The 11,690-nt window shown below is 34.9% G+C and overlaps 1 protein-coding gene across 1 annotated transcript; it reads left to right on the forward strand.

Moving 5' to 3' along the window:
* The first annotated feature begins 7,711 nt into the window (after window positions 1-7,711).
* LOC116188637 (aquaporin PIP2-1-like) lies at window positions 7,712-11,483 on the forward strand. The gene is made up of 4 exons (XM_031518115.1): window positions 7,712-8,141; window positions 8,715-9,010; window positions 10,832-10,972; window positions 11,108-11,483. The coding sequence occupies exons 1-4, from the start codon at window positions 7,838-7,840 to the stop codon at window positions 11,225-11,227; spliced, it is 861 nt and encodes a 286-aa protein (XP_031373975.1). The 5' UTR covers window positions 7,712-7,837; the 3' UTR covers window positions 11,228-11,483.
* Window positions 11,484-11,690: the final 207 nt, after the last annotated feature.

The following is an 11,690-nucleotide window of genomic DNA, read 5'->3' on the forward strand; positions in this document are numbered from 1 at the left end:
CGAAGCATTCCAAACAGTCTATGTTAGTAGTGGGCCGCAGCAGCCTTTTTGACTTTGTTGTTGTGTGGAGCTGCGTATTAGATTTCTTTAGGCGTGAAGTGAAAGTTGGGGTTAAAAATTCTTTCTAGTGGGGAAGGCAATGATTCTGCTGGAAACCCTGAAAGTGAAGGCCACATCCACAGCCACAGCTCGGTCTCCATGCAAAATCATGAAAAGGTTCTCTCACTAACCATGCCATAACCAAACATGCGAAAACCAACCTAAAGAAAGAAAAATGATTGTTGATCAAGTTTCCATTGGACAAATGTTCGATTGCACTCGATGTTAACGTCAAATATATAACGATAATCATGTCACGAGAAGTTCGGACTTATAATATTAAGTAGTACTACATGTATCGGTATAAGTATGCTCTTGGAGAATTTGAAATCCCTCAAAGACAATTATGAACGGAGAGCCGAATTCGAAACAGGACGTCCCGTCCCTGGAGATCGGTGGTCACTAGCTAGTACTAGAAGGCTACGAAGAGGAGTCGGACAGGACAGCATGCATTAAATTAAGATTTTGGATGCATACATCCATTAAGGTTGAGCTCGGAGATGGGAAAGGGACAAAGCTGCATAGTGACCGCAGCTGCGTGGATTGTGCGGGCGGTGGAGAAACAGTGCATTTAGTCGTCCCTCCCGTTGGAGAATTCTTCACGTGCTTTAATCTTCTCATCTAAGGGTCAAGGTGGTCGGCAAATCATGATCCGTGGTCGGTTGAAAGCACGTCACATCTCTCTTTCATTTTCCCCCTCTCTCACCCAAAAAAAGAGAAGAACGTTGGAGGCATGTGAACGAACCGATCCCATCATTATTTGGTTTGTTCATGTTCGTGGGATGAAGCTGCAATAAGACCCGTTTGACGATATCGAGAGATATGTGTACCGTTAAGGTTCCTACAATCATAAATGGGAAATATTCAAAAATAATTATTAGTTTATAAAAGATTATTGAATTCATCATTTTATTAATTTAAACTTTTTGATTGGATATGAATTCGATCATTTATAGATTCAGTTTAGAATTTAATATATATATATATATATATATAACTATTTGATGAAGGGTAATGTGCTTGTTGTTCTCGAGGTGAGGCAAAAAATTTTACCTTACCTTTGGAGATGAGACGCATGACATTCTTGTGTACGACTCATCTAGTTCCGAGTTTCGAACTAATTATTGAGACGAGAAGTTAAATTTGAGAACCGAAACATATCCATGATTGGCCTTCATGATATATTACAATTTAAAGAGTTGAGTCCAATCAAGTTAGATAGGCCGACTCAAAATCTCGTGATGGACAATCTTTGCATTAGGTTCGTATTGACTGCCGACATTAGCAAAAGAGAGCCGTTTCGCTGATTCGTATGAGATTTTGAAATTAGAAAGGGACATCTTTGTCCTCAGCACTTGCAACATCTGGAGAACAAGTTTTTTTGCTAATTACTATTACACTTTAATATATAATTAGAAATTTGAATATCAATGAATCTCTATGCTCTCCTTTACTACTACAAATGCAATGCCGTTGGAAATTTGAACCAAACATACAGAACTCGATTTAATTATTACCAAAAATTAATGTTGCGTTTGGTTTCATAGTAGGATTTTAAAATTAGATTTTGATTTTGAAAAAAAGTGGTATAAATAGGATTCACCTTTGACTTTGTATGAGTTATATTATTTTATTGTAGAAAAAAGTGGTATAAATGAGACTCACTCTTTGACTGTAAATGAATTATTTTATTTTATAGTGGATAGAGTTAAATTAGAATTGTGATTTTAAAATAGGATTAAATGCACTTTGCCTCCCAACTTATGAGGTGAAATTAGGTTTTCCCCCCGACCTATGAAATTTGGCAGAGTACCCCCTCACCTAATCTAAAAAATAAGCAATGTAACTCCCGGATCAAAATTCGATCAAAATTAAGGCCAAAACAAGTTTTCGGGAATTGATTATCATTAATCTGATTATCAATTGGTCTTCCTTTTTCCACGTGACTCTAAACGTTCACCACTGCGCCTGAAAACCAATTATAAAATACACTATGCGATATAAGATAATATATATATATATATCATGCAAGCATAAATTTGTTGATATGCTTCTTTTCATTTGAATATGATTATCACATATTTTACATTTTAGAAATACATAGGACTTAAGAGTAAAGTGTTCAGCTAGATTTTAGACTAGATGAATAAACAATATTATATTAGATTGCATGAGATTCACGGAGCCCCAATGATTAACCGGACGAAACTCGGACATTCGGGTCAGCAAAAAGAAAAGAAATATATATATATATATAATATAGTGGATAAAGAAAATTAGTCATAATTATAGATTTATCAGTCAAAATTGATTTTCTTTTTTTTTCTAAGGAATATGAAATTATGAATTATTTTATTCAGTAGCCATTCCTCGTTTTTGTAATTAGGAGTTGAGATTTCTCGGAGAAACAACATTAATTGATTAAGGAAAACTTGTTTTGGCCGGAATTTTGACTAGAATTTGGTATGGGAGTCACATCGCTTATTTTTAGATTAGGTGAGGGGGCACTTTACCAAATTTCATAGGTCGGGGGGCAAACCTAATTTCACCTCATAAGTCGGGAGGTAAAGTGCATTTAACCCTTTAAAATAATATTATGAAATCTAACCGGGATTAACTCTCCCTTGGAGAAGCTACGAAAAGGAAATACGCCTTTTCGGATCCTTCAACTGCTGAAAGGAAATGAAAAGGAAAAATTTATTGAAGGAGCATCGGCGGAAACGAAGTCATGAGTCATAACTCTTTTGAAATTAGTGGACAAAGTGCATCGCACATTTAATCATACCTAAAAAATTCATAAAAAAAGGCGAGCCTCCATTTCTTCCTCGACAATAATTTATTATATCGCTATAAATGGTATCCTGGAAATTAATTTTAATATGCGAGAGATAAAAACAGAAAGAGAAAAGGACAAGATGATTAGGACAAAAAGTATGAGGTTAAAGCTGAAAATTCCCTCCCTCTTTTTTTTGGGCAAGGGAATAGCTCTCATGTGATATTATCGCATTGCTTTGACTGAGTTTGCTTTGATGGATTGGCTGACTAATGACTCATTCTTGTCTGTTAACTAATTAAATTAATTCAAGCTACCTAGGAAGGTTTCAGAAAAGGGGTTAAAGCAAAGGTAAGAAAATAACCCGAAAAAGAAAGAGTAGTTCATAGGGAGTCTCTCTCTTAGCAGATAAAGTAAATGAAAAGTCTTGATCTCTTTTCTTTCTCTTTTAGAAAAAAGAGAAACGGTAAATCATTTTCAAAGTGAGAAAAAGGACTAAAATCCGACGATAAATTATTTTCAATTACGACCTATGTAGCCGGTTATAGGGGCAGTTCAACAACCGTATGATCCAGCTAGCAATCTTCATAACCGTTGAAATATATCCTTGCAATTAATTGTAATTGGAACGATGAATATATATTGATTTTTCTTTTTGAAGAACTATTCATTTTATATGTGTTATAGCTACATTTAGCGGTTGAACTTGAAGAATTATGATCAAATGATATGCTCATATAACAAAAACAGAGAATGTGATCGTGTCTTTGAAACGTGAATAGTTTGGTCTATCTCGTAGTTATTATATATATATAGTAATAACTGAAATTTTTGTACCTCTTCCTCTCGTGCTTCCTTCTTTTATTTTTGCCGAATTACTCGAATAAAAGATTAAAAAAAAAAAAGTTGACGGTGCCAAAGTGTAAGAACCAATTAAATCGTAGGATTTAAAGAAAGCATGGAATAAGGAATCGAAGGATGCCAATTCATGAGATTTTGCTTAGAAAGCAATCTTCCTGACTCGGTGAATTATATCTTGGTATGCAATCTAATCTAAGTAATGATCTCATTCACCATTTCTATTCAGTTAATAGCCAATTGAATGTCACGTGTTGTTGTTTAGCGAATTCGGGATTTTGATGAGGTAAATATTTACGTCACGACGACTTTGATATTTCTACAATGCTTATGAGCATGTCAAGGATATGGAAAGTTTCCATTCATTTTATTCAATGGTTTCTTGAATCCTCTATGTTAGAATTGACTCTAATTGAAAATGCTGATATGATTATTCGGAGAGACCATGAACTGCTCGAAAATTGTTTTTATAATTGTTTTGCTTGACTTGATATGATCTAACCGTGTTAGATTGAAAATCTAGCGGGCAAGCTAATATTAGTCTAACTAACCCAACGTTCAATTCACTTCAAGTACGACCAATATAAGTCTAGCCAACTTCTTTGCACGTGTTAGACATTATGAAGGCCACAACTTTTTTATCCTCCGTCTAATAAGGAAGTGGCTAAGGTTCGTCCACGTCTGTTCCAAATCAATTCTCATTCTTCTTCTTTGAAGGCAATCTATCTCTTTCTTTCCTTTCGCCAACATTTCAAATTAAAGAAAAGAGAAATTATAGTCTACCTATATCTATACATATATATTACTCAAAACATATAACCTTTTCCATTAAAATAAAATCAATAATTCTAAGTCTTTTAATTTATTAGAAATTCTACCAGCAATATCCCCGCAGATTGTAATTTAATCATATTTAGTCTATCAAAATTTACTCCATAATAATTTCTATTTTTTCTTTTGCTCTGAAACTCCATATACTCCGTGCATGATAATTTCATTAATAATGTATAATTAAAATTTAATCGACACATTTTACCATGTATATCTCGAAAGCGCATGTTATATGGACCGCTAATTAATATAGCTGCCGGCGAAATACTAATTGAATTTGTCTCGGAGAAAATAGAGAAAGATTGTTGACTATATCAGCGAGCTAAGAAGGACGACGGGATTAATAATTATTGACCATGCAATAAGTTAGGCAAGAACATTAATGCACATAATAAGCGATCCTCATAACAGCTCCTGGGCATGCGACATATCATAGATATATAAGACAGAGCAGAAAACCACCCGATAACAAATATCAAACCACATGTCCCGATCTAATGGTAGCATGATTAATTTTACTTCTGTCTCTTAATACGTGTATATATATATATATACATATATATCATAAGAAAAAAAAATCCAAGAGTTATAATTATATATAAATTTTTTGTGTGAGAAATAAGAAAAATGGGTGTTGCTTAGTGGTAATGGGACAAGGAACGCGGCGTGTAACAGTGCAAAGAGAAGACTTGTCACTGCTAAAATATAAATAAATGGAAGTTACATTTCAATCGAAGGAGAGACAGAGTAAATGAATTTAATGACCTCTCTTTTCTTTCCTCCCTTTGTGGGGTTGGCCTCTGCACATACTGTACTAATCTTTGCTTCGATATTGATTTAGCCCGGCCATAAAATGCTTTCTATAAATTTTAAATTCTTATATTGCAGATAAAGTCTATCTATTATTATAACGTAGTTTTAACTGAACCATACTTTTAAAATTTTTCTTAATTAAATATTTGTTCCCATAATGCTTATAATAATCTATGGCTTCTATTGCCACTGTCGACAATTTGATTTTATAAGCTGTACATATATATTAGAAAAATATATAGACTACGTACAAACTAATGGTTTTGTCTCATATACTGCTCGAGGAATTCCATGATAGGTTTCTTGGGAATTTACAGCTTTTAAAATAATAAAAAGGAGATTCAGTGGAAAAGAAAAACATTGTTTTTTGTTTAAAAGCAGTGATTCCTTTTATCTTTTTTGCCTTTTTTTCCACTCAAATCAACCCACGCGCGCGCACACACATATATATATCAAGATGCTATGTACTAAAATGTGGTTCCTAATTTCACCGAAATGACATAAAATAAAATCTACATTCCAGTTTCCTCGGGATTGTTATGACTCGATCGAACTCTGGAGCAAACCGCGAGTGCAAGTTTCACCATTATATATGAGAAGCACACAGTGGAGTATTCGTGTATTCCTCCTTTTTTCAGTTGATAATTTATAATTTCTAATTAAAATTTGAAAAGAAGTTCATCTCGTCAACCAATAATTTTAAACGATTCTTTTTTCAAATTTCTACCGTAAGTTTTAATCTAACAAAGACCTAAAAAGAAAATTGTACTGAGAAATATGTGGTTTAATATAATAATACTTGCTCATCGCTCCTGATTACAGCCAAGGGTTGGGATTCAATTTTTATTAGTGATATTCCCTTTGTAGTTTTGTTTCCCATTTGAATTAGGTCTATAATTCATTCTTACACGAAAAACCAGAATTGTACCGCAGACGCAGAAAATGAAAAAAAAAAAAAGTTGAAAGAAAATGAAAAAGAAGTTTTTTTTTCTTTTTTCTTTTTTGGGTTGGATAATTAGAAAGCCGGGACTGCAAAGAGACATGAAGCAGGAAGCAAACTTGATGCATAAAAGCTACGTTTTGGTCTATAATTAGACAACCGGTCATCAGTTGTCTAATCAAAATCATTTGTATGTATTTTTTTATCGGTTTTGGTCTATAGATATGTACAACGCATACATGATATATACACGTACGTGTATATACATTAATTTTGCCTGTGACTTTCTGACATATAAGAATTGATGGGGAGGTGGGGCCGAAGGCAAAGGGGGCAGCACGGGAATCCAAAAAGGGCAGAAAGGGCACAGTAAAAGAAAGAGAAATGAATCGGTGAGTGCGATTCATACAGAAAGAAAGAAAGGCTGGCTGGCTGGTTGGCTGGCTGCTGGCCGGTTAATGCAAGCAAAAAATAGGTGGAAGTGGGAGGTCGCGTGGTAAGTCAGTAGGGTCGGTAATGAAAGTGATAGCCATATATATAGATTTGTATATATATGATTTTCTATTTGCAATTTGCACTTATTCAAAATATATTATTATTAGTACTGAACGTAAATAAATCAGGAACACAGTTCTTTTTAACGGTAAATTAACGCTTCAAAGTTCTATACTTTTTTATTGATAAATCGGTGTTCCTCAAGCGCCATAGGATGATTAACTAACTACCTCGCACGAATTTTAATTAGTATAATATTAACAATGTTTTGGATGAAGTTACTAATTGTTCCGAAAATATATTAACAGTGTGGTAACTTTTATGATATCTAAATGTTCACTTTGATCAACATGGATTGATTTAACCTATTCGAATTGAATTAGTCGGAACTCGTTAGACTTTTGGATACCAATCGAATACCGAAAAAATGTTCACTTTGATATAGAAATTAAATAATTGGCAACTTGCATATGCAAATAATTAAACATGAGTGCATAATTTAGATTAATCACAGTATTATATGGAACTCGAGGGCATCATATATATATATATATATATTTAGTAGCTAATTGAAAAAAAAAAGAAAATGTACTTACCTAGGGTTACCAAGTAGCTAATTAAGAGAACTGTAGTTGTTAATTTCACGTGGAAAAAAATAAATGAATATCCATGAATTTATATGAGATTTGAATATCGTTACTTATTAGTTTGATTTTTTTAAGTGATAATAAATCCAAGAAATTCGATAGAAATGACTTAAAGAACTCGCTAAGAATATTTTCTATATAATTTTCAATTTTCTTTCCTCTTTTATTTATTTTTGGTGGAGAAAATTACTCTCAACCATAATGCATGTCATCTTCTCCTGCTCTCTCACTCCTCCATATATACCCTCTCCCATCCTCTCATGATCTCATCCCTCTCCCACACAGACCCTAAAGTTCTCTTCACAAAGGACTTCATCTTCCCTTCTCTCTCTCCCTCTCTCTATCTTTCTAAACCCTAACCTCAATAGAATCAGCCCTGAGATGGCCAAGGATGTGCCGGAGCAGGGGTCGTTCTCAGCCAAGGACTACCACGACCCGCCACCTGCCCCGCTCATAGACGCGGTGGAGCTGACCAAGTGGTCCTTCTACCGCGCCATCATCGCCGAGTTCATCGCCACTCTCCTCTTCCTCTATGTCACCGTCTGCACTGTCATAGGCTACAAGAGCCAGACTGACCCGAACAAGCCCGGGGTCGACCAATGTGGCGGCGTCGGCATCCTCGGCATTGCCTGGGCCTTCGGTGGCATGATCTTCATCCTTGTTTACTGCACTGCTGGAATTTCCGGTATATATCATTGTTTTTCCTCCCATTCCCTTTTCCTTTTATCTTTTTGGGCAATTGGACGTCGTTCAAAATACCAATATCAATTGATCAGGTTTAGGGTTCTCTCATACTTAACATATTCGATTAGGAAAATCGTGCTTAATTTTTTGATTTCAAGAGGGTACGTAAGTAATGTATATATAGGGATTTATTTCAGTATTGAACTTGGGCTTAGGCCCCCAAATGCACCGAAAAATAAAAAAGTACGAGATTTTTCGCATATTGTATGTACTCTACCTGTGTAATTTATAATTATCGGGTTGTGTGTTTCTTATTTATTGGGTAGGATACAAGCCGAAGTCCGAATGTTTCTTTTCTTTTTCAATTATATTGACCGATCTTAGCATAGATATTTGAGTCATAAAAAATGCCAGTATATACTGAAAATGGAAATGTCGGGACTAGGAAAAAATAAAATAAAAATTATTCAAATACTTATTAATTAATTATCAGAGTATGTATAATTTACTACGCATCACGAGAACATGATCTTGATTACATCATGCATTGTTTTTCATTTTTATAATTGAATAGGAGGCCACATAAACCCTGCGGTGACCTTCGGGCTATTTCTGGCCCGGAAGGTGTCCCTGATTCGAGCAATTATGTACATGGTGGCCCAGTGCTTGGGTGCTATTTGTGGGGTCGGGCTCGTCAAGGCCTTCCAGAACTCTAACTACAACCTCTACGGCGGTGGAGCCAATGAGCTCGCCACGGGCTACTCAACCCGAGTCGGGCTGGGGGCAGAGATCATCGGGACCTTTGTGCTCGTCTACACTGTCTTCTCTGCCACCGATCCCAAGAGGAGTGCCAGAGATTCTCATGTCCCGGTATGTCACCCTTACTAAAATACGCATCGAGTGCGTGTGCGTATGTATATATATATATATATTCTATTTTGTTTAATTTGCATTTCTTCTCTTTTTATATTTCCACGTTGTATCTACTTTTTTTTTTTTTATCCCGGTAGCTGAATAGTAACTACTTATAAATGAGTGGCCGTCTAAATTAAAAATGTACTTCCTATGATTTCGTTTATTGCGACCTATATAGAGATATAGGGATAGTTGTTTAATATCTGTAGAGTAGATGTGACACATAGTATTTGCGTGATTGAATTGGTCCACCGTCCACACACAAGAAGTATTAGATTCAATAATTATTTTAGACCCAATATCACAAGCATTATAATAAATTAATTGGCCTTTCTAGAATTTTGTTTTTGAAATGGTACTTTTAGTTATTTATTTATTTTTTTGATCTGAATGTTCTTGGAGTTTTTTTCCCCTATCATAATAAAAGGACGTACATACACGGTCCACCGTAATGGTGAACACGATTATTACGCGAGTCACGCTTGGATTTCCATGTGCATGGACTACACTGATATGATTCAAATAAAGAACACCACACTAACAAAAGTAAAATGATCATATCGATCATTGAAAAGTAATTTTTCATTATATCGTACATAAACATTTCGATGGAAATATTTACTCGTTTTTTAAAATGTAATTGGTTTTTTTTTATAAATTAAATCAAGCAACGATTTATTGACCAATAAATAATGAGTGGATGAGAGGAAGGGAGCATAGAGAATATGATGAGTTGGCTACCGGCTACGGTCTCATATAAAGAATATATTTGGTGAGTAATACATAATTAAGTAATTTTTTAAAATTTTATTTTTGAATGATAAGTGTCTAATTATAATTCTCTCTCTTTCTTATTGTACACGTGCTATTTGATATTTGAGATTAAGTTTTACGCTCACTTGAATGCATATTAATTACCTAATATTTTTTATTTATACATATAGTTAAAATTTGTGGCTGCAATTTTTTTTGGTATGAAAAATGAAATTACCTAATTTTGTCTTCTATATCACTAAAAAGTAGATTCTGCTTTTCTCAATTGCGATCTGACTCGTAAGAACCTTTCTGCAATTTTCTTGACTTCCTTCAGCATCCATCTTTTACCAAAAAAAGAAAAACAAAAGAAGAAATAGTATCCATCTTCTTCACGGTCTCTCCTTCCTTGAAAAGCCAATCCTCTAACTTGTGTTATATAAAATAAACTATAAAAAATGTCATGGCTTTCTCTGATAATAATAATTTCAATACACATATTTATCGTCTATTTATATATGTGGGAGAGAGCATAAATTGTCAGCTTATTATTATTTATTAAATTGATGACTCTGGGAGAAAAATATAGTACAATGAGATTATTATGTTTCTTCAAAAGGGGTGTGTTCTTCTGTATGGGAATAATAGAAGGGAACTTTCTCCATATTGTATGGCGTCGTATGGTGCGAAGGACGGACCTATGGTTTGGACTTGGGGTGAGATTTTTGAGGGGACGAACAATAGGATAATTTTTTCGAGTTAGAGGGTGAATATAATAAATTTCATTAAAATTTAATGAATTATATATAAATTTTTTTAAAGCGTGGACATTCTAAAGGGGATGATTGACACCCCCAGCCCCCTCGGTCCATCCCTGCATGGTGCCATGTGAAAATTTGGCTGCCAGCTTCGTCGTGAACCAATTTAATAACTTGGTTTTAGTCTACTCATTATGTTGTGATGTCTGAGTTTTTTCCTCTCTTTACTGATCCTGTGTGCTGGCGATGAATGTACATCGGGCAGGTGTTGGCCCCGCTGCCTATTGGATTCGCGGTCTTCATGGTTCACTTGGCCACCATCCCCATCACCGGGACCGGCATCAACCCCGCGAGGAGTCTCGGTGCTGCGGTCATCTACAACAAAGAGAAAACCTGGGATGACCAGGTAATTTTTCCACCAATCGCATCCAGCTCGAAACATTCAATTCCATAATAAATGAAATTAGATCAGGAAAAGTTATTCGATGAACTGAATTTCTGAATGTCGGGTTTTTCTTTCTTTTTTCTTCTTTTCTCCCAGTGGATGTTCTGGGTTGGACCGTTCATCGGGGCAGCAATAGCAGCATTCTACCACCAGTTCATATTGAGGGCAGGCGCAGTTAAAGCTCTTGGTTCATTCAGGAGCAGCACTCATGTTTAATCTTAATTTCTTCTTCCAAAAAGAGAAAAAAAGAGCGAAATATTTCCCTAATGAAATTTACGTGCGAAGCTGTCAAACTTCATTCAAAATAGGGAAATCAAAATTATGATATGATCATTATGGGTGTATGACGGGAGATTTCTTTTATGTATGTCTTATGTTGTATGTGATGTGGGGAGCCTTTTTCTATCCCTTTTGGCCCTTCTTAATTTTATAGAATTTGTACTTTGGTAGATTATTGAGTTTTCTAGTGTTATAATATATCCGCTCCTCCTCCTTATGCTGATCCAAGAAAAAACTTTATTAACTCCTTTCTTCTTCTTCTTTTTGGGTGAAATACGAGCTGAAACCCTAAATTAAATTTAAAAGATTAAGTAATATAAATGAGTCATGGAGGCAACGATGAATCACGAAGGAGCAAAATATCAAGTCTAGTAGGACAAAGATTCAATATATGAACTAA

Source organism: Punica granatum, chromosome 8, assembly GCF_007655135.1.
Source record: "Punica granatum isolate Tunisia-2019 chromosome 8, ASM765513v2, whole genome shotgun sequence".
Lineage (NCBI taxonomy): Eukaryota > Viridiplantae > Streptophyta > Magnoliopsida > Myrtales > Lythraceae > Punica > Punica granatum.

Excerpts from the sequence above, each read along its gene's own strand:
- LOC116188637 (XM_031518115.1), top strand. The coding sequence starts at position 7,838 with ATGGCCAAGGATGTGCCGGAGCAGGGGTCGTTCTCAGCCAAGGACTAC. Across the intron at positions 8,142-8,714 it reads CTGCACTGCTGGAATTTCCG|GAGGCCACATAAACCCTGCG; the intron begins GTATATATCATT and ends ATAATTGAATAG. Across the intron at positions 10,973-11,107 it reads AGAAAACCTGGGATGACCAG|TGGATGTTCTGGGTTGGACC; the intron begins GTAATTTTTCCA and ends CTTTTCTCCCAG.